The sequence below is a fragment of the Panthera leo genome, chromosome B1 (assembly GCF_018350215.1).
Source record: "Panthera leo isolate Ple1 chromosome B1, P.leo_Ple1_pat1.1, whole genome shotgun sequence".
Lineage (NCBI taxonomy): Eukaryota > Metazoa > Chordata > Mammalia > Carnivora > Felidae > Panthera > Panthera leo.
Genome location: NC_056682.1, coordinates 81,208,485 through 81,231,561, shown reverse-complemented (window position 1 = coordinate 81,231,561; position 23,077 = coordinate 81,208,485). Strand labels below are relative to the sequence as shown.

At 42.3% G+C, this 23,077-nt stretch overlaps 1 protein-coding gene across 5 annotated transcripts in view; it reads right to left on the bottom strand.

Annotated features, from left to right (window-relative positions):
- The window catches only part of ZNF827 (zinc finger protein 827), a 172,994-nt gene that overhangs the window by 16,589 nt on the left and 133,328 nt on the right, over positions 1-23,077 (bottom strand). For all 5 annotated transcript variants that reach the window (XM_042935378.1, XM_042935382.1, XM_042935383.1 and 2 more), the window contains exons 9-10: positions 2,475-2,612; positions 834-1,005 (exon numbers count right to left, since the gene is read on the bottom strand). In XM_042935378.1, the coding sequence (XP_042791312.1) occupies positions 834-1,005; positions 2,475-2,612 (310 nt within the window). The remainder of the gene's footprint in view (positions 1-833; positions 1,006-2,474; positions 2,613-23,077) is intronic.

Sequence of the window (23,077 nt, the reverse complement as noted above, 5' to 3'; positions counted from 1 at the left end):
TAAAAATTACAGGTTCCAGATGCCGCACATCACCTTACTGATTCCTGTGGGCAAAGAGATGTGGTGCAGCCTTGCCAAGATATTAGCGGTGTGGATACACTGATCAATTCAGAGCACCCCGCATGCCCAGCGAGCCTCTCTCTGGCTCTGGAAACCTTCCGTGTAGGAAGGAAGGCACATGCAGGTCATCAGATCACACTGCCAGCAGGAGCAATTCCTGTCTGTGACAACTGCTGATAGAAGTCACCGTCCATGGAGATATTTTGTGCAAAAGCAAGTGTCCACCAATCTGTATGGTCTACCTCTTGGGCACAATTCTGAGACTTGGGATTTCACTGCAACCAAACCAAATATTGATTCATGGTCAAATATGAAAGGGAAACATGAAATTCCAGGTACTGAAGTCAATACAACCAGGGGCAAATATGCAATGCCTTCAAGGCTATTTCCTCAGAGTTCTCAGATTTATTTTCCCTGGTCTTTTTCTCCTTAGGACGGTTCTCAGGAAGTAGCAAGGTGCTCAGTTACAAAGGTTGGGAGCTTTCCAGCTGCACAAATCGAGAAGCTAATAATCCCCGGAGCCCTGTCACTCCCTGGAGCTCCACCCCAGAGAGCTACCTCCAAGACCATTTCCCTTTCAATTAATTCTACCAGGGCCATCCAAGCCAAGAGAGGAGTCAGTGTGGCTGGTGGGTCCAGTGTAAACAAAGCAAGTATTAAAATGAAGGTCAGCACTATGACTAAGAGGTACCTCATCACATATGCCCTAGCACCCGGGTGGGGAGTGTTCTAGAAAGTTGGGGAAGGCTGGGCCAGTTCCACTCACAGCTCACCTGTAATAATAAGGGTGCTTCTTCCCATCACTGCCTTCAGAGGTGACGGCGCTGACAATGTCCTCAGTGTCCGTACTCACCAGCTTCACCGAATGGACAGTCAGGTGCTGGTTCAGGTTCGCACGGCACTTAGCAGCATAGGGGCACAAGTGGCATTTGTATTTTCTTTCCTCTGGGGAGAAGGAACAGGAAAAAAAACCCAAACTGCTCTCAAAAATGAAAACCCAACACCTGCAGGAGACCACTTAGAGCTGTCATGGCAAGGAAGGTTCAGATCTCATTTCAAATGGGGACAAAGGGAACACCTTGGAATTATAAATATCTAAAAGTCTTCATCTGGGAGGTCACTGCTGTATCAGTACTTAGAAGAAAGTCCCAGGGCAGCTGGACCATCTGCTTTTTCCTAGACACGTACAGGTCCCTCTTCCTGATAAGGGGAGCCCCGCAGGGGCTAAATGAATGTGTGTGTGTGTGTGTGTGTGTGTGTGTGTGTGTGCATGCACACCTGCCATGCGTCAGCTGAGGGTGGGTGCTTAGCTGGGGAAAGGGGAGTGGAGCACAGGATTCCTGGGTCTGGTGTAAGAGAAGCCCCATCATGTTCCCTAAGCTCCAGGCCTGGGTCAGCCAAGAAATAAAAACTCATGAAATTAAAGGGGGAGAAAAATGACTCATGTGAAGTAATATGATGGGAGATGTTCATTTTACATAAATAGAACTAAAAGCTGCAATTAATTTCTTAATGAAAACCCTCTCCTAAAAATGACAATGTTTCAGGACTCTTTCCAGAGTGGCATTCTGAATTCATTCGATTAATCAAGCAAATTATAGTAGAAGGAGCAGGCTGGCTTTCATTGTGCAGATAAAGGGAATGGACGATAGTGGAAAAAAGCAAAGAGCAAACTCATTTTCCATCCTTACTTCTTACTTTGTCTCACTGGGCTTGCCCTTAAAAAATACCTGTCTTACCACTTCACAGCAGAGAACGAGGAAAAAAGTTCTTCCCCAACCAAATGCAAACCATCATCATTGTTACTGTAGATGGTCCCCACATCTGTCCTGCCGGTGGCCTGGGGCTTGGCGGGGCCAGGTGAGGAACCGGCCATACAGATAAAATACAGCCCTTCCTTTTGGGGGCAAAGGAACTTATTCTTGCCAAATTGATTAAGTTACTATTTATTCCTCCTTTATCCTTTCTTAATTTGGTTTGCCGTCCCTTTTGCAATGCGCAGAACCAACCACATTTCTCTACTATTATATGAAGATAAAGATAGCAACTGTTTCTCCACAAGCTGCTCTGTCCCTCTGCTGCTCCCATTTCCCACGAAAAGATGGAACCAGTAACGTGGGTGCAGCCCCCATCGCCTGCACCCTCCAGGTGAGAGCAATGGATTTCTCAGAACTCAGGAACCTTACCTGGATACACTTACATGTGTATCTTTTCTCATCAAGCCTACTTTCAATACAAATAAAAACCCTTTCCGGGGCCTCTTTGAACATGCCAGCTAAAATGGTTTGAAGGGTCAGGATAAAAACATTTCCACCACTTCCAGTGAGAATTGTCTTAGACAAAGTCAGCTTCTTGACGGTAGAGAGGCTGGTGATCCAGAGTGCAGACGGCCTAGGAGCAAGGCCTTGACTCACCTGTGTGCAGCGAGAGATGTCGGGACAACGTCTGCTGTCGGCCAAACACTTTCCCACACACATCACAGGGAAAAAGCTGGTCATTGAATTTCCAGGATGGCAATCCGTTTCCTGCCTCTAGTACTATCTTTTCTGTTTCTGGGCCAAAAGAGCAAAGCATCATGAGGGATAGACAAGGCATCATGAACAAGCTGCATTTTAGTCAATATCCAGCAGGACGTTAGCAGGGGATTCCTTCTGAACAGCGTGGCTGATAACTGCAGAGAAGTCCCAGTTAACCTCTGGCCTTCATGCTCACTTCTTGTTTCTAAGAAGGCTATTCCTGAAAGTTGTGGTAGCAAATGGATGCCACTTCTAGTCAACTCTCTGGTGTTTTCCCTCCCTATCATTAAAGGTCAGCCAACCAGACCCTCCAGTGGGTTGACAGCATGGTTTAGCGCTATGCCCAGTATACAGTTGGTACACAATATTTGCTGAGTGACTAGTTGAGTTGCACGTTAGAACTCCAGACATGTACGCTCTTGCCACAAGACGGTAAGTAAACAATCTCCGACTCTAACTGAATTGGTAAGAATCTGACGGTAAGTAAAGAATCTCAGATTCTGATGTGAAAACGAATGGTTGGATCCCTTGAAAGGACATACACGTTCACTGTTCTTTATGAAGAAAGGTTTTGCCCTGCGTTCTGGGTTGTGTAAAGTCCTTCATGAGGAACTTCATGTTTCACAGGCGCAGTGATGACAACTGCACACTATTTGCTGTGGTCTGATGTTTGTGTCACGCCCTCCCCCCATTCATATGTTGGGATCCTAGAGCCCAAGGTGACGGTATTGGGAGGTATCACCCCCAGGAGCTGACTGGGTCATGAGGGTGGAGCCTCAGGAATGGGATTAGTGCTCTTATAAAAGAGACCCCAGAGAACTCTCTTGCCTGTTTCGCCTTGTGAAGACACAGCGAGAAGTGGGCAGTCCGGGCCCTTACTCAACCATGCTGGCCCCTGGTTTCAGACGTCTGGACTGCGGAAGTGTGAACAGTACATTTCTGTCGTCATTATAAGCTAGCCTGCCTGAGGGATTTTGTTACAGCAGCCCAAATGGACTCAGACACTACTCCACATAAAATTCCCTAAGGCAGTAATGTACCACTAGTGTTTCCCCAAAGATCTCATCCTATTAGGAAAAATGGTGAGATCGCCGGTTATCTGCACATACTTCACAGTCATGACTGAGATGTGTGGACACTAATACATCCTCTGGTCCTCTTAAAAAAAAAAAAAGGTTTCACTTTCCCATCATCATCCATAGGAGTACGTCTGATTTTTTCATCCACGTTTCTTCTCCCTGAACTGTAATGGTTTGTACAAGCATTATTTCTACAGTAATAAAAGGAGCCAGGTGACAGAATACTAAAGAGTGAAGGGGACGAGTCAACGAGAATGCTTTTTTTAGGCCTCACTCTGAAGAACAAGACAATTTACGTAGTTGGTGTCTTGTCCACTACCTCAGTAAATTATCGTGAACCTTTTTAAAGCATTACTTTTTAAAGTATTACTTTATAGAACTGGATACCAAGTGGTGACAATTAAATGGCAGAGAGAACTTTTTTGTAAGATCCATGCAGATGAAAATGCTCAGACCACCAGACAGAGAGACATCAGAAGAAAGGACTTTATTTCACACAATTTGGTTAAAACTGCTTCCCGAATATGGGCTTCCACCTGTATTTGGGTGAGTCAGCAGGATCGGTTTTTGTTTGAGTGCAGATCTGTCAGATAGTGGAATCTAAGGAAAAGAAGAAACAAACGAGTGTGTGTCCAGGGGAGGGGGAGGGGATGAGGTGGAATCACAGTCACGTTTGCTCTGGGGCACCTGCCAGCAATCCCAACACTGATAAGGCACATTTACTGATTTATCTGTGTTTGCAAAAACACAGCTTTTGGGGCCTCAGGGAGAACAGCTAGTCTTATTAAAGCAGGGAGGTGCCACTAAAACCCTCTGGGGGGAGGGGGTGGAATTGTGGGGGGGAGGGAAGGTGAAAAGGGAGGTGCTGGCCACTGAGCTGTTGAGGACACAAGAACCACTCTCAGGTGACTGTCCTTGAGCCCAAGCAGTGGGCATTTCAGCCACACGGCGCTGAGAGGGTATTTCAGTAGCTCCTTTTAAGTATGTAATCAAAATGGTGCTTCGAAGGAGGGCAACGGTAATAATTATAAGGTCAAGAGGGTACAGGGTCTTCGAATACCTTCACAACAAGAATGAATTAATTGGGTCACATACCAAACAAGGAGATGCAATTAAAACTAAAGAAGTCTCTTAATGAGTCTTTTAAGTATTAGTCACACACTCGAGAAGCTGAGCATCATATGAAGTCCAATTTCCTCCACTGGCCTTAGAAAACTCTTAAAACTATGAATACTTGCTTCAGCCAAGCAGGAAAAAAAACCCCACAGTCACGGTGAAGCAGCCAGAGCCATCAGAAGCCGTCCATCTCTGGTACCCTAGGCCTTGAATAGGGATCACCTGCTTTCCCTGCTCGCTTGCTGTCTGCATTTAGTTTATTTTAAGATGTTAGTTGAAAGACAACTTCCCCACAGTGTTGTTGTTGTTTTTTAATATTTATTTTATTTTTGAGAGAGAGAGGGAGACAGAGCACTAGTGGAAGAGGGGCAGAGAGACAGGGAGACACAGAATCCGAAGCGGGCTCCAGGCTCCGAGCTGTCAGCACAGAGCCCGACGCGGGGTCTGAACTCAAGAACTGCGCGATCACAACCTGAGCGGAGGTCGGACGCATAACAGACCGAGCCACCCAGGCGCCCCACTGCTGTCTACATTTACAGGGGCCACGCATTTTCATTTCACAGGCAGGAACAAGGCAACCACAGGCCCTTTGCAGCTGGCCCTGAACACAACTTGGAAATCACAGCTGGGTGAGGCTGGGGAGTGGAGGGCAGTGTGAAGGGGAGCATTGTTTTGACACAAGAAGCACTAAGGTAATGGGCCTGCTCCTCTCCTCACAGAACTGCCATGAAGCCGAAAGGAAGCTCAGCGGATGCTGCGTTCTTGCACGTGTCCTGTGCATGGCGCCATTCAAATGCTACCTGAGAAACTGCAGAATCTTTTTTGATTCCTCCCTCCTTCCCTCTCTTTCGGCACATCCAGTCGGTCACCAAAAACTGTCCATCTACTTCTAGACTGAGATCTGAATGTGATGGGCACCTAGCAAGTGCCATGAAAATGTCCATGGCCTGCCTCTCTGAAGCACGACTGGACCCCATTGCCACTGGCAGTTATCAACTGCGGCCACAGGCTCTCGAGGGGAATGCCCGATCAGGGCAGCACCTTCTGTCTGTTCTTGATGATCGACCATTACCAAAAATATTTTAAAATCATTAAATTTATTTAATAAATATTTTATAAAATAAATATACATAAAGAAATATTTATAAAACCTGATATACAGGCCTGTCCTAGCCTCTATGAATTAGCAATAGTGACTGTAACCCTACATTAGGGAAAACACTGTGAGGACGGTGGGCAAGCTTTGCGATTCATAGACTCAGACACCGTGCTTTCTCGCTGTCATGGGGCCCGAATGAATTGGGCTGTCCTTGTGGTCACAGGCCACAGGTTTATTTTTTATTTTAATTTTTTTAAATGTTTATTTATTTTTGAGACAGAGAAAGACAGAGCATGAACAGGGGAGTGTCAGAGAGTGGGAGACACAGAATGTGAAGCAGGCTCCAGGCTCCAAGCTGTCAGCACAGAGCCCGATGCAGGGCTGGAACCCACCAAGCCTGAGATCATGACCTGAGCTGAAGTCGGATGCTTAACCGACTGAGCCACCCAGGCGCCCCCACAGGCTATAGGTTTAACAAAAAGATTTCATGTTCCAATTTGTGTGTGTGCGTGGACAACACCGTGGAAGCTACGTTTGATATACTTTTATGAAAAATGTTTCTATTATTTGATTTGTTTAAAAAAAAAACTTTGGAAACAAACCAACAAAGATCTCAAAGATCTTTCTGGGACCGCACTGCCTGAACGGAGTTATCATCTCTCACCGGGATTGTTGCAAAGCCTCCCAAACAGCCTCTCTATTCCACTCGTCCCCCGTCACTGGTTCCAAAATGGTCTTTTGGAGGCACAGATCTGATCCGTCTTGTCCTGGACTGCAATGGCTCCTCCAGGCCAGACTCCTTCATGTGCCTTCTGAAGAGCTTCACAACCCTTGCAATCCTTTTCCAACCACCTTTCACCTTCAGCTCCCCACGTCACTCCCAACCACCCAAGCATTCGGCAGAGTGAGCTACGTGCCCTTTTGGAAAACTAACCAGTCCCTTTTAAGTCGTCAATGCTTTTGAATCAAGTGCACCTGCATCAGAAGCTATTCCCCATCCCAGCCCTTCTTCTGCACAGCAGTTGGGCTCATTTTCAAGCCCTATCAGGTTTCATCTCCTTGGTAAAGCCTTCCTCAATTCCCCAGGCAGAATTAGTCATTTCCTCTTCTCTGTCCCAAAGCACCTTTATGAATACTTTCATTGCACCACTTTACCTATTATATTATTTGTTTGCATATCTTCTATAGTACATATATCTTTCTCATATAAAGCAGCCAGTGAGTCCAATATGCAGCAGCACTCGATAAATGTGTTCCCTGGTCTCTCTTCTCTATGAGAATGTGAGTCACTGAGGGGAAGGGTTTCTACATGATTTGCTTCTGTATCTGCAGCATTAGCACTGCCTGACACATAACCAGTGTATATGGTATACATGTGTTGAATATATGAATGACTGAATGAATCTTTTTTTTTTTAATGTTTATTTATTTTTGAGACAGAGAGAGACAGAGCATGAACGGGGGAGGGTCAGAGAGAGAGGGAGACACAGAATCTGAGGCAGGCGCCAGGCTCTGAGCTGTCAGCACAGAGCCCGACGTGAGGCTCGAACTCACGGACGGCGAGATCATGACCTGAGCCAAAGCTGGAGGCTCAACCAACTGAGCCACCCAGGCGCCCCTGAATGAGTCTTTTTCTAGAGAAAGCACGTGCGAAAGTGTGGGAGTGCATGCACACACGTAAGTTGGTAAGGGACGGAGAGAGAGAGAGAGAGAGAGAGAGGAGAGAGAGAGAGAATCTTAAGTAGGCTCTACGCCCAACATGGAGCCAGACATGGGGCTTGATCTCACAAATTGTGAGATCATGACCTGAGCTGAAATCAAGAGTCAGAAGCTTAACCGAGAGAGCCATTCAGGTGCCCCTGAAGAATCTAAGTGAGGTAGGGAATAAACACTATTCTTATTTCATACTGGGAAAGACTGAGGCTTGGAGAGAGCCTTAGTTAATAAGGTTTATGGCCAATTCAGGGTAAAAATAAGGCTACTTGCCTTTTGAATGTGTTTCAACTCAATCCAAGAACTGTGATTTAAGGATTCTATCAGTGGAAACATCTATGTTTCTGAGCCATACCGCAAATGTTCTATATCCTTACTTCCTCCCAGTAACAATAAGCCAGAAGATTATTCTCTTCGAGATAAAGTTTTGGCAGACATTGTTTATCAGTTAGCTCAAAACTCATTCTCAACTTTCTTTCTCCCCTGCCTATTTCACTATAGAGGCAGCTGGGGCAGCCACGCACAAAAGTTCTAGGCAGTGAGAATGCTTTTGCTTTCCCCATCAAAGAGAAGATATCCTTGGTGTTGGTCCTCTTCTCTTTTTTCTTGGCTTGATCACAGAGGAAATGCCTGGATATGGCAGCCATTTTGTGAATAAGAAGCATGAGGCTAAAAGCCAACCTGCTAAGGATAGAGGAACGGAAACGTGGGAAAAGTCTGGGTCTTTGATGGCATCTTCTAGTACTTGAATGACTGGCAGCAACCACCCACCTATGGACTTCTTGTTTTGTGAAGAAACTAAGCCTGTTTGTTTCAGCCACTATTAGTTGGGTTTTCTATTACTTATGACATTCTTTTTTTTTTTAATTTTTAATGTTTGTTTATTTTTTAGAGACAGAGAGAAATGGAGCGCGAGTGGGGGAAGGACAGAGAGAATGGGAGACACAGAATCTGAAGCAGGCTCCAGGCTCTGAGCTGTCTGCACAGAGCCTGATGTGGGGCTCAATCTCACAGACTGTGAGATCATGACCTGAGCCAAAGTCAGACGTTTAATCGACTAAGCCACCCAGGTGCCCCTACTTATGACATTCTTAACTTAAGTCCCCTCCCATGATTCCTCTTGGTCTTAGTACTTTGAATGTTACATTCTGGCCTTTGACGAACTTTGTTCTAAAGCCCCAGAACCCTATGGAGAATTTCATGTTCATTATCAACAGCAACAAGCGTACAGGCAGCTGATCACACATCCACCTTAATTATCTTCTTTTGTTCTGATAAAAAACAAAACTTAAAGTTTCTTTTAGATTAGTAAGGAATTTCCTTTTTAAAAACTTTTTTTTAATTGAAGCGTAACATTTAACAGATAACAGCAACTGCTTTTAAACTGTTCCATAGTCATGAAACAGTTTGGAATGTAGGTTTATTGAACAAATGTTTTGCTCTTCATCTTTATTCCCACGTCCCTTAGCATTTGTTTCATTATTTTAAGTAGCTATGAATAATGATTTTCTTATTTCTTTTATAACAAAATACTCATCTAATGATATCTTTTTTAGCCACAGCCTCAGAGGATTTCATTTCCTACAAAGCAGTTTCTGTCTCTTCATAGTCTTAAGCTCAGATTCCTAGGAAAGCCATTAATTGTTTCCACAAATTCCTGACTACTCAGTATTATCTGATCTGATGCTTTTCTCTCTACTTTCCCACCTGTGGTTTTGGTCCTGAACGTCATTTGGGACTTTCCCTGTTCCTTAAACAGGTTTTTGTTTTATTTATTTATTTATTTATTTATTTATTTATTTATTTTTAAATGCTTTTGTTTATTTTTGAGACAGAGAGAGACAGAGCATGAGCAGGGGAGGGGCAGAGAGAGAGGGAGACACACAATCCGAAGCAGGCTCCAGGCTCTGAGCTGTCAGCACAGAGTCCGATGCGGGGCTCGAACTCACGGACTAGGAGATCATGACCTGAGCTGAAGTTGGACGCTAAACCAATTGAGCCACACAGGCGCCCCAGGTTTTTGTTTCATATGAAGTAAATGTATATAGGAACAAGCACCTTTATCCCCATGGTGCAGCTGGAAAAACAGGAACTGAGTGAAAGGAGAGTCACTATCTTAGCGGTCCCCATACTCTCAGCTCTTCCCTTAGACAGTGAACTGTGGTTCCCTCATTCCTAATGAGGAGGCCTAATGGCCAAGAGACAGTATGCCAAACTGTGCCTCTTATAACCTAATGATCCAAGGAGACAGATTTCATTTCATACACGGGCCCTGAGAAGATGAACCCCAGCAAGTGTTTCTCCAAAAATTTCCATGAAATAAACCAGCTGGTAGAATCTGGGAGGGAGCTTGACAGACCTGCAGAACACTAAATCCAGTAGAAAACTCAGATTCCTTTGAATCCATCTTTCATTTCCATGAGGAAGAAACCAAGGCTGGATTCCAGGCCCTCTCTCACCCCAGCACCCCCCACAACTTGTACAGGGTTGAATACCAGAATCAAGGGTTCCCTGGTAATGAAGGCTCCATCTTGCCCCAAATCGCAGTTCGGGAGGAACCTTAAGGATCCTCTCCTTCAATGTTCTCTTCTTACTTACAAGGAAACTGAGGCCCAGAGAAATGGAGTAATTGCCCTAGGTAACCTGGCTCATGACTCTGGGAGAGCAGAGACTTCAGACCCATGGTCCCACTGAAGCTCCTCCAAGCTTTGTGGGATTAATGCCAAAGTCTACAGCAAACAAGGAAGGGGTTTTTCTTCTCCTGTTCTTTGGCTCTGAGTTTAATATTCTTGGTTACAAGTGGACATGTGCAGATTTAGCAACAATTCACAGACACTAGGATTTCTATCCATTTTTCTTCTTGAAAGTAGCAGCCTAGAATATTTCCAGCCGCAGAGAAGTCAGAAACTGTAGTATGTCAAGAGTCAGAATAAAGAAGGAACAAGAGGAAGATTAAATAGGAAAATCCTAAAAGTCAATCCTGTCTGAGGTAAACTGGTCGTTACCAAAGAAAATTCCCTTGGACATTTCATTGACATTTGGGGAGTTTTTGGCAAAAAACAAAAAAACCCTGCCCCGAAACCCAAAATCAAAAATAGAATAAGCAGAGCAAAGGAAAGGAGTTGAGTTTAATTCTTTTCCATTTTAACACCATTTAACCCCCGACTGGCATTGGTGCATTTGCTGTGTGAGAAATCCCTGCATCTCCTGCCAAAACAATGGTCTCAAAGAACCATCTCTCAACCTGATTTTGGCAAGAGACATGCGGAGAGGGAAGGCTTTATTTGGTTAAAGTTGTAAGCAAAAGATTGGCCAAAATGTGACCTCAACGCATAAATAACTGTCCAGATTGACTAACGCTGTGTGGCTGCTGCATGAGGAAGAGGCTCGGGGCTGCCTGGGTTTTCCATTATGACAGATGGTATTTTGATCATTTCTTTCTTTCATCGTCAAGCCTGGAGCTTCAAGGCCTTTGTCAACTGAAATTCTGAAATCCTGTGCCTTTACGGTCAGTACCGTAGGTACTGGATAGGTTAAAACCCACCAGGTCATTTCCAGGCAGGCCATGTGATTTTCTGGTTAGATCCCACCCCTACTGGCTCCATTCTTTGGTGTCACGGGCTCTGCAGGCCGCTGCTTAGAACAAGCTGCTGCCTTCTGAGGGCAGCCTGTGATTTAAGGGGTCAGCTGTGGTTAAAGACTTTTGGGGGCTTGACATTTATGCTCTAGTGTGTAGTTCTTCTATAGTCTTATTTTTTTCTTTTTTCTTTTTTTTATTTTCTTTTTTTTATTTTATTTAAAAAAAATTTTTTTTTAACGTTTATTTATTTTTGAGACAGAGAGAGACAGAGCATGAACGGGGGAGGGTCAGAGAGAGGGAGACACAGAATCTGAAACAGGCTCCAGGCTCTGAGCTGTCAGCACAGAGCCCGACGCGGGACTCGAACTCACGGACTAGGAGATCATGACCTGAGCCGAAGTCGGCCGCTTAACCGACTGAGCCACCCAGGCGCCCCTCTTTTTTCTTTTTAAGGATCACTTCAACTTAGGGTAACTCAGCAGGTCCTCCCAGATCTATTAGGCTCCCTAGGAACTCCTCTCTGCAAGTCTTGGTGTGACCAAATCCCCTTTAAGGACCACTTCAAACAATCTCCCAAAACACAGGATTTTCTGCTGGTCAAGACGTCAATGCATGAACAGCTAAGAAGCAGAATGTAGTGATAGTTTTAGTCACTCTGTGTCCAATTAAAAACACCAAGTTGAGATACTTAGGCATAAGAGTTCACAGGCTCTATCTTCTGTAGACTCATTTCAAATTTTAATGCTTAACAAACTTAGGAGGGTCCATGCACAGGCCCTGGGAAGATGAAACCCATCAAGTATTTCTCCAAAACTTTCCATGAAATAAACTCAGTTGGTAGAATTTTGAGGGAGCTCTACCAAACTCTATTCAACAGAACATTCGGTCAAGTAGAGGACTCAGACTCCTTTGAATCCAACTCTTTCATTTCCATGAGGAAGGAACCAAGGTATAGACTCCAGGCTTCTCCTATTCCAGGGTACCCCACAACTTGTACAGGGTTGAGTACCAGAATCCAGGTTTCCCTAGTAACAAAGGCTCCATTCTGCCCCAAACCTTAGTTCAGGGAGGAACTTTCAGGAACCTCTCCTTCAATGTTCTCTTCTTACATATAAGGAAACTGAGGCCCAAAGTACTTAAGCAATTGCCCACAGTCTCATTCAGGCTCCTTTCAGCCTTAAGAAATCAATGCAAAGTCTATAAACAAGAATGGTCTGTGAAATTGGTTCTTAGTAAACATCCTGGTATTAACCCAGAAAAATTTGGGTAACATTTTTTGCTTAGTGCTTGCTGGGCAGCAGTTTGCCTCAACAAATCCTTACTGGTTGACTTGTAATCTGTTAAACTGGTAAAGAATCATAAATGTTTTCTAGGTGTGTGTGTGTGTGTGTGTGTGTGTGTGTGTGGGTGAGTGTGTGTGTGTGTGTGTGCGCGCGCGCACGTGTTTTAATGCAGGTCATTTTAAGTCAATAGAAGAAAACTGGACCTTGATCCCTCTGGTAATAGAAAATGGTTAGGACTTGGTACTCCTAATTTCAGTGAGGCCAATCACATAGATCTTGAGCACTTCAGGGAACTTCTCCAAGCATCCAAACATAGAGCATCACTGTTAGCATCTAGGCCTACTGATGTCTGTCACCTCTAATTTAGCCTTAAAAAAAGGTTTGGATGTTGCTTCTATATTTCCACCCTACTTGTATTTCCAAGATCAGTGGGTCCGCAATAAATGCTTATTGAATAAATGAGACAGTCATATCACCAAGATCATAATTGTTGAACTAAGTGGCAACCTCATTCTACATTGCAACATGAAAGCAAACTGACAATATTGATTCAGGAGTCACATCTAAAGGACTTTGGCTGTTATCTTGTCAATTACATAGATCAGTGACCATCTCCCTTCTTAATGATGATAGTAGGACCTAACAGAATGTCCCAACGTTGAGGACATTTATAAATCTTTGTAGGAAAACCATCAGGCCTAGGAGCTATGCCCTTCTTGCGCCTTTGTAACAGGCCTTGCTAATTGCTTATGTAATATCTAACAGAGCTGCAATTATTTTTTTTAGGGCCGTTATGTGCCCAGTTAGAAATATGCCCTTCCCTTCCCAGCCTCCATTGCAATTAGGGGCTAGTCATGAAACACTGTTCAGGCAAATGAGATATAGGTGGGGGTTCCTGAAGACAGAGTCTCTGACATTCCCCGACTCCTGAAAAAATGGCAGTCTGGGAAAAAGGCCATTCACCCTGGGCTCTTCTCTCTTGGATGTCTGGAGGTAGAGCAGCCCCCTCTCAACTAAGAAGATAAAAGCCATCTGATAAGGGAGGTGGAACAGAGAATTAGAAGGAGGCTGGGTCCTCAAACAGCTACACCAGTCCTATCCTGTCTATTTCTGAATTCCTAATTACGTGGAAAAAAGAGACTCCCATTTGGTTGAGTCGCTGTGGCTAAGCTGAACATAACTGTAACAGACAAAGGTTTAAACTGTATAACTAGTTTCACCCCATTTTGGCAGTTTATCTCCATTAGGCAAAACAATATCAGAGTTTGTTAAAAGTATATCAAGGAGATAATGCATAATTAAAACAATAGCTTATGTTTATGGAGTATTTACCATTATGTGAGCCACTGTACTACGCTGTTTACACATATTATACTGAACCTTATAACAGCACTATGCATTAGTTACTGATATTACCGCTCCCAGTTTACAAAAAAAGGAGTAGCAGGCTCAGGGAGGTTGAACAATGAATTCAAGGTCACCCAGCTAGAAAGTGACAGCCCATCCCAAATCCAGGTCTCTCTGACTCCAAAGCCCATATCCTTAACAATTCATTACATTATACTATTCTTTACTGTAAGATCAAAGAAGAAAAATCGAAACATTCTGGTTTATTTTATCAGAGACAAATCTGCTACAGTCTTGATTGGTTCTACTTTAAATTCTCCTGTATTCACCAACCACAAAGAATAAGCGTCTATGGTCCCATTGATGTAACGGGGGCTTTACCGGGGCAACCCAAACGCCTCATTGCTCTTGCCTACTTCCTCTAGGCTTCTTCCTGCCTCTTCACTGCTGGTGGGCTTCTGTGCGTCAAAACTCTGAGCACCGATTATGTAAATTTTAATTACAAAATTCCTTTCAGGCCAGCTTTCACCTGCCCCAGAATAAGACCCTCTAATAACTGTTCTTCCAATTTTCCCAAGGGAGGAAAAGAACAGGCATTCAAGTGTGGAACTACCCCAACTGCACATTAGGTGATGGAAAATCTTTAAATCCAAGAGTCTCCTTCTATGAACTATTATAAAGTATGGGCACATATGAGAATATCTTGGGAAAAACCTTTACCGTCATTTGGGCAAACAGAATTCCCTCTTTTTTCTCATCTTCAGTGTTGTACTGGGTGGTAAATATATACTTATTGAATAAGGAAAATAGCAGAATACTATAAAATAGGAAAATTCAGACTTCTGAAAACACCTTCTAAGATATGAAGGTTTTAACGTCCATTTACTCCTAAAATTATATGATGTGCAGCACACCTATAGAGTATTTTTAAAATATTTAGTATGTTTCTTTTAAAATTCAAGTCACAGTCATTTCCAAATGTTATTCAAGTAAGCCTTGAGGGATTGTGCACTTCTCTTCACTAAGATTGGAATCCACTGGTATTCTCAATTATTTTAGTCCTCTTTTCTTATGGACAAGCCTTGATCATATCATGCATTCCTTTAAAGATTTCTAAATTTCCTTAAAGCCCTTATCAGCTCCCAGACACTGCAGTATTCTTGTGTGACTGTATCCAGTTTCAAATTTTCAGACTTCTTCTCTCTCTGCTCCTAATCTATTGAGTTCTGTATTAACAGAAAATATAACTCTTCTATTTTGCCTTTCTCTTGACCTTGAGTTTTAGCACATTATAAAATTTATGTTAGTTGATGTCAGCTTTAACATTTTATTATTTTTTTTTCAGCTTTAACATTTTAAAGCAACACTGATCACAAATATTTTTTTCCTGGACCCAGAAATACTATCTATTTGATTAAACAGACTCATGTGTGTTTATATGGTGGAGATTTCTGTTTGTTGGTTTATTTAATGATTTAATGACAGGATTGGGAAGTACCTCGTTAGCTAGGAGATATGAGAAAGGATTGTTAGCATTTTCCTACTAAAGTCTGCCACAAAGACTGGCAGTACTAATAATCTGTTACCAAGAATGGTAAGTAACACAGTTGGCAAATATTTCATTTTTAAAATAAAAATATCAGGCCATCTCCATAATAATATCATTGTCATTAGTTCAAATATCTATGGCTAAGGTTTACTCAGCACTTATTTTGTTCCTGGAACTGTGCTAAGGCTGAGTCCTCTACTTGTATTATTTCATTTAATCTTCACAACAATACATTAAGATTGGTCTCATTAGTATCCTCATTTTATAGAAGAGAGAAGTCAAAGCTCAGAATGATTAATGAATCGGCCTGTTCTCACGCAGCTCCTTAGAGGCAGAGCCAGGATTTGAACCCAGGATGCTCAAGCTGGGAGAATGTGTACTCACTCAATGGCTTCCCTTACACCGCATGTAACCCTCTAGGTGTGTCCACGGAGTGTCACTCCTTTTTGTGAAGGATCTTTCATCTCTGTGTCAAAGTAGAAAAAGGCTGTGCTGGCTGCTGGCTTTGAGATTTTCATAGGCTGATGACCTTGATTCGGACTGGGTCCTACGGAGGCCACGGTCATGTGTTAATTTTTCTCTTTCCTAGGTGGCAAGTGTCACTTCATTCTATGGTCTCAAATGAAAATACAATCTTATCAGCCCCCTTGAACATAAACGTCCCTGTTGAATACGGTGTGGAAGGTTTAACATAAATTTAATCCTACTCCAAACAGATATCCTTCAGACAAGGGGTCTGAAGAATTGAATTTGTATATGAAAGTTAGGGCATAACCATTATCAATACAAATACATGGAAAATCTAAGTCACTTCTATTTAATCATTTCAGGATTGAAAGAATAAAACATGGATTTTTGGCTCACAAACCAGAAATATGAATATCTAATAGCTCAAAAATACATTAAGAAACAGGGAATACTCAATGACACAATTCCAAGTAGTTGAGCAAAAGGAGAAATCTAAAAAAAAAATCTTCCTTCCATTTCAGTTTGAAAACTGAAGAGGAAATCAAATAAATTAAATTAAAAAAAATCAATGCAATATTTTCATTACAAATCAAACTATTAAAGATCAAATAATAGATTTGGAAAAATGGAGGCACTACCTTGCTCTATAGTGAAAATGCAATTATTTTAGTTACATGTCCTGTATCACTGTGGGTGCTATGTATGTACTTTATTCATGTATTCTGACTTGGTCATCTTTCAAAGCATCTCTGCTCATCCTCTGTCTGTATACAGACCTTAAATAGAGTGGACAATAAATATTTGTTGATTTGATTAAAAGTTCACTAATTACAGGCAAAGGAGAGAACACATGCATTGATGCATGATATATGTAAATTAATGTAGATCACTTGCAAACAGACAAAACTGAGGAATCCTAGCCTGTCCCTGACATGCCACTTCCAACCCTATAACAGAAAGCCATTGCCTCTAACTTTGATAATACAAGTTCAAAGCTCATTCTTTGGAGACTTCACTTTAGCAGAATCTTTGCCTCGCCTTCTGTGAACTAGGGAGAACTAAAAAGAAGGCACATTATTACCTCTAGTTTCTAGAGAACCCGAGGTGCAGGTCAGCCAATTGTTTGCCTAAAGTTATACAGTGAAATCCTGGCTGGCAGTGAACCAGTCTTAGCTTAGTGCCCTCTTCACCTCATCCCTCCTGCTCCCCCACACGCTGAAGTTCAGGTTCTTAATCATACTACATGCCAAAGGCTTTGCATAACTAATCAGTCTTCAAACTGTACACTGTAGTATAGAACATGTACTATAGTGGAGAACAGATGTCACCGTGAGAATCTTATTTTCTGCTATTTCTCAATTTTGGCGTGTGCACATTTGTAACCTTAACATTGCATGAACAAAGATTCTTGCATTTAATATTAATATGGGGACTCACAAATGCTCCTTGAATTGGAATGCTGCCACATTCTGATTTCAACAGCGTATGGCTGCTTTTTCAGCGTATGAATTTGCCTCAAGGTCCTGTTGGTGCCTTCGGAGCTGAAAACATGGTCACATTCTAATCTTACAGGAGATAATGTCAGGTGGAACTCCTAAAGATATCCACATTTCTCATTTAAAAAGCGCACACATACCCAACATCTTAAAGGCCAATGGAAAAGCTCTTTACTTAGCAAGACCAAATTCACAGAACTATTTCTATTGTTAAGGAGACCAGTAACATCCTGAGCAAGACAGAGGACCAAATAACACCAATTCTCAAATACTGGTTTGGCAGGTAATCCTGGGTCAAAAGTGAGTATCCAAAGGGAAGGTTTTCAAACAGATGGGCACATCTATTGTTCCAAAGGGAAGGTTTAACCAAAATGGCAAACCACAATACCTAGACTAGGTCTGTTAACCACGCACGTGGGCCTGCCATATGATGTCAGTCACCGTCAGCTGCTTCTAGGGAGTGAATGTTTGCTTCTTCCCTCACTGCATTACTTACAGATCATGTTACCACATGACTAAGGCACCATGATAATCTAAGTATGCCCTTTTAACCCATTTTTGTCCTAAGTGACAGAATGTGGACGTGCCAACTCATGATTTGATTAGGTTCATGTGTGTGGGGCGATGGGCATGTTTAAAAGAAGAGAAGTAGAAGCAGCGGTTGCTTTTCTCCGATTCTTTGCCGTATCTACTCGACTAGAGTAGTGTGTTTGACATCAGTGACTCCTCAACTAAGCCTTCCAATTTCCTTTCAATTGGGAGCCAGTCAACCAAACTTCATATGAAATTATGTAAAAGAAAACTGGTTGTTGATTCTGGGCCCATATAGTTGGCCCAGTAGTTAAATAATCATGTCTCTAAATGGACATAAAATGGTCTACTGAATGCAGTAATACACTCCAGTGGGACTCCACTGAACCACTTTGGGCCTCAATGTGTATCCTATCAAAGGATGCTAAGGTCCTCCACATCCTGTTAAATCGGGAAGGACATACCCATTTGATTCCACAGGCTAGAAGAAGTTGCCATTTGCAACCCTGGAGGGAAGAGACAATTACTTCATTTCCCTTGTCAATTATCAGCTTGAAAGGAGGTTCTTTACTTTTTCAAGTGGAGGGCTGCTTAAGAATAAATGTTTCAAAAATAAATATCACTATGCACAGATATGTTTTCACTTGTCTGTATATTCAGTATCTCTGGAAGGATGCCATGAAACTGGTAACACTGCTTGGGTGGCAGAGAGGGGGAGGGAAGAGATGTGGAGGGTGGTGGTAGGAGCCAGGCGTTGTGAACTGGTGGTGAGAAAAAGGGTGGGAGGGGCACTTCATTTCATCACTTCCGAATTGAATTTCTAATCAACCTTAAAAATTGGGTATCATCTCTCCATTTACCCTCTTAACACTAGCGCAGGAAATATGGCAGCAGCACCAATAATCATGTTTACTGGGGTGGCCTAGGTGTCTCAGTTGGTTAGGCATCTGACTCTGGTTAAGTATCTGGTTTCGGCTCAGGTCGCAGTCTCGTGGTTCGTGAGTTCGAGTCCCACGTTGGGCTCTGTGCTGACAGTGAGGAGCCTGCTTGGGATTCTCTCATTCTCTCTCCCTGCCCCATCCTTGCTCACACTCTCTCTCTCAAAATAAATAAATACACTTAAAAAAAACAACAACAAATTCACATTCACTGTGTTAACGATGTTCCAGGCGCTCTGTTCTTCCCAACAGCCTATAGGGTAGGTGCTGTTCCCTTTTCACAGATCCTGAACCAAACCACCCACAGTGATCAGAAATGGACATGCTGGGGCTGTCCTTCCAAGGATGGCCCCGAGTTACACAATTCCGGGACTACATTTGCAGTAATTATTAATCAATGGAATCCTAGTTTGACCTCGTATCCCAAAACAAACACTGAGGTGTTGAAGAGTCTCCCACAAACATATCATACCTGGTTCAAGTCACAGTATGAGTCTCTCTGTGTTGGATAAAAGAGACTCTATACAACAGAGTAAGTACAGATCTTGCTCTTAAAGGCAAACTCTTTGCCTTTATGTAAAATCATTTTCAAAAGTTTCATGTTGACCTTTATAGACACTCTCTCTACTGCTCTTATATAATAATAGCCAGATGATTATCTTTCTATCAAGTGACAACTGTTTACTTGGTCACGGACATGAGTCTCATGCTTTAAATTGGCCAAGAAAAGATCTGTCAAGTCCCTAAACTTAATGAAATTATTCATAGCCCCCTACTCACAAATGCTGTCTTACAGGAAATGGACTTTTCCCCCTTTCCATCGGAGCTTGTTCACCAACGTAAGGTGACCAGTCTTCACTCTTATCTGCTCCTTCTCTGCCTTTCTGTTTTCTGTATTCATTTATTTTAGAAAGAAAGAGTAAAGGAATGGAACCGTTCTTTTCCTGTTTGGAGGAATTAACCATTCTAAGGCCTGTTTCTTCAAGTCGTGAGTAATTTTTCAGCTTATACTATGGTATGTTGAGTTTTAAAGCTTCTGTAGTAGAAATGGAGATGCTTATTCTAAAATTCTCATTGTGTTGTTGTTGTCAAACCCACACAACTTCTGAGTGTTTCTTATCTGGCCTACTAAATATTTTGGCACGGGTCAGTCTAAATAATTTTCATTTCCATACGACTGTATGAAATTGTTTTCATTATCATTTTCTGCTGATAAAATAATAATAATTGCTATGATGTCACCATCATTATTCTTCACTGAATTGAACATTAAATGGATAGAGACACAACCTGTTAAATTTTATGTTATGAGGACCAAAGGGACTTTGAGAAGAAAATCAAGACACAAGTTTGTATACTGGAGTATGGCTTCCCCTACTAACTTCACATTCACACCAGAGTATGTTATGGCCTATAGAAAAATACATCCTTTTCTCAATACAGCATTACATGATTTGCATTTCTACCATTTCAAATAGAGGTAAAATATTGACTTGCTTTCAAAATTTATACTAGTAAAAATCATGCAATGACCTAAAAATGAACATGGTGTTTCAGGGGCCAAACAATACTAATTTCAATACAGGATTTTCTTTGAGACACACACACACACACACACACACACACACACACACACACACGTGTTTGCAGCTTTAAAGATACTCTAACTTTATTTTTAGTCATTTGCTTACTAGCACTGAAGAGACAGAATGTCAGGGAAAGAGATCGGCTACAAGATGCTGAAATATAAAATACCGTAAAAAGTAAGACAAACACGGCCATTTGTAGATCTTCTGAGTTTGAATGTTTTCACGGTGAGTTCTTAAGCTCTTTTACTGAAGAGTGAAGAAAATGATCAAGTTTACTGAACTTTGTTGGCTTAAACCAGATTATCTCTGAAATCTGCTGAGAAATCAACAAATGTGAAGCAAGGTTATCTACTGACAAAGCAGCTGGAGCACCAGATGTCCACTGAATCTCTCGCTTGTCCACTGATGTGACTTCGTTGTAAGAAACTGGCAATCCACTGGTTCACGAGTTAGTGCAAGTCTACAACGATCCCAGTCTAGCCTCATCTTCATGTCAAATCAAATCCTACTTTTAGGGGCATCTGGGTGGCTCAGTTGGTCAAGTGTCTGACTTTGGCTCAGGTCACGATCTTGCGGTTGATGAGTTCGAGCCCCACATCAGGCTCTGTGTTGATGGAAAAAAGTAAAGTAAAAATCCTACTTTAAAAAGTTTTTATTTTTGTGGAAAGAGAGAGAGGGTGCAAGTGAGGGAGAGGCAGAGAGAGAGAGAGAGAGATTGAGAGAGAGAGAGAGAGAGAGAGAGAAGCAAGGCTCACCAGAAGTGGGGCTTACCTGAAGCAGGGCTTGAGCTCACCCGATGTGGGACTCGAACTCGGGCAAGATCATGACCTGAGCCGGTCAGATGCTAACGACTGAGCCACCTAGGCACCCCCAAATCCTACTTTTTTAAAAAATTGAAGTATAAAAAAAAAAAAAAAAAAATTGAAGTATAGTTGACATACAATGATACTTGAATTTCAGGTGTACAACAGAGGTCCAACAACTCTGTAAGTGCCTTACAAGTGAACTACAGTCCATGCAGTGCTATTACTATACCACTGACCCTATTCCCTATGCTGTACCTTTTATTCTCATTACTTATGCATTCCATAATTAGAAGCCTCTACCTCCCAGTGCCCTTCCCTCACTTTGCCCTTTCCCCTCCCTCCCTCCCCTCTGGCAACCACCCATTAATTCTCTGTATCTATGGGTCTGATTCTGCTTTAAGTTTGTTGATTCATTTGTTTTGTCAAATCCCACATTTTGACACTTCATTGGGTGTGGGGGCCACAGCTCAAAATTAGATCAAAACAACAAATATTTATTAAGATTTTAAAACCAAATGAAATTAACAGATATTTATGACCTTAATAAGTTAAGGTTCAAAAAAACCTAAGGCTTCAATCAGCCGATACGAAAACAGTTAGTCAGGTGCAGGAACCCGCACAATGATAACAATGTTTAGAGCTATCAGGGGTGCTATGTGAAGGACTGTTCTGAGTGTTTTACATGTTATTACTTCACTGATCCTTATCATAACCCTATCATTAGCAATTTACAAGAGGAGGAAGTCCAGGCATAGAGAGTGGAAGAAAACTTGCTAAAATCAACCCACCTGGCAAGAGGCAGAGCTAAGATTTGAACCCTGGTGGTTTAGCTCCCGACCTAGTACTGCCTCTCATGTAATTTAGGATTAATGCGAAAACACAGGCCATTGTAGACACCATTATAGTCTATGATCTCTATCTTGACCAAAGGCCATTTGGAATTATTAAGTAGCCTTTGAGTTCCTTGACCTTGAATTAACCTAGGACAAGATATCTGAAGCAGAGACCGCTAGCTGTCCTCCAATATCAGCGGGTTTCTTCTTCCCTTAATAAAGGCAACCCTGAGTTTTAGCTGGACACCCATAATACAACACTGATGGTCTCCCTACCTGGTAGGTTTAGCCACGTGACCAGGTTCTAGACAAGAGGGTGAACAGAAGTAATGTGCACAGCCTCTCGATCTTGCCTTTAGAAGGAGGGTTATGCCCTTGACTTCCTTCTTGCTTTTCTGCTGTTTAGGATGTGGGTGGGATAGGAGTGCTAGAGCAGCCGTATTGGACCATGAAATGGAAGCCGTGTGCCAAGGATGGCAGAACAAGATAGGAGGGAATGGTTCGAGTGCCATGAATCCACGACATCAACCCTGGACTGTTCACACTCTGACTGCTATAGAAGAGGAAAAGAAACTTCTACTGGGTTTTTTTTTTTTGCTTTTGTTTTTTAATGTTTATTTATTTATTTTTGAGAGAGAGAGAGAGAGAGAGAGAGAGAGAGAGAGAGAGAGAGAAAGGGGGGCAATCCCAAGCAGGCTCCACTGCTGACAGCACGGAGCCTGACATGGGGCTCGAACTCACGAACCATGAGGTCATGACCTGAGCTGAAGTTGGATGCTTAACCAACTGAGCCATCCAGGTGCCCCAAAACTTCTACTTATTTTAAGCCACTATTATTTTAGTCTTTTCACAGCTGAAACCTTATCCTAACAAATACACACAATTTCTTATATCATTTAACATGTGTTCAGTGAGTTTATGGGGCATGGGACTCTCATTCTATAATGCATATTCTGTTTCCTGAGATTTTAATGATAATTCACAAGCAAGATTCTGTCATGTTTAAGGCTTGTTTTTCAGAGTACTATTACACTGAAATAGTGTCAAAATTGACCAGTTGTTTATTATGAAACA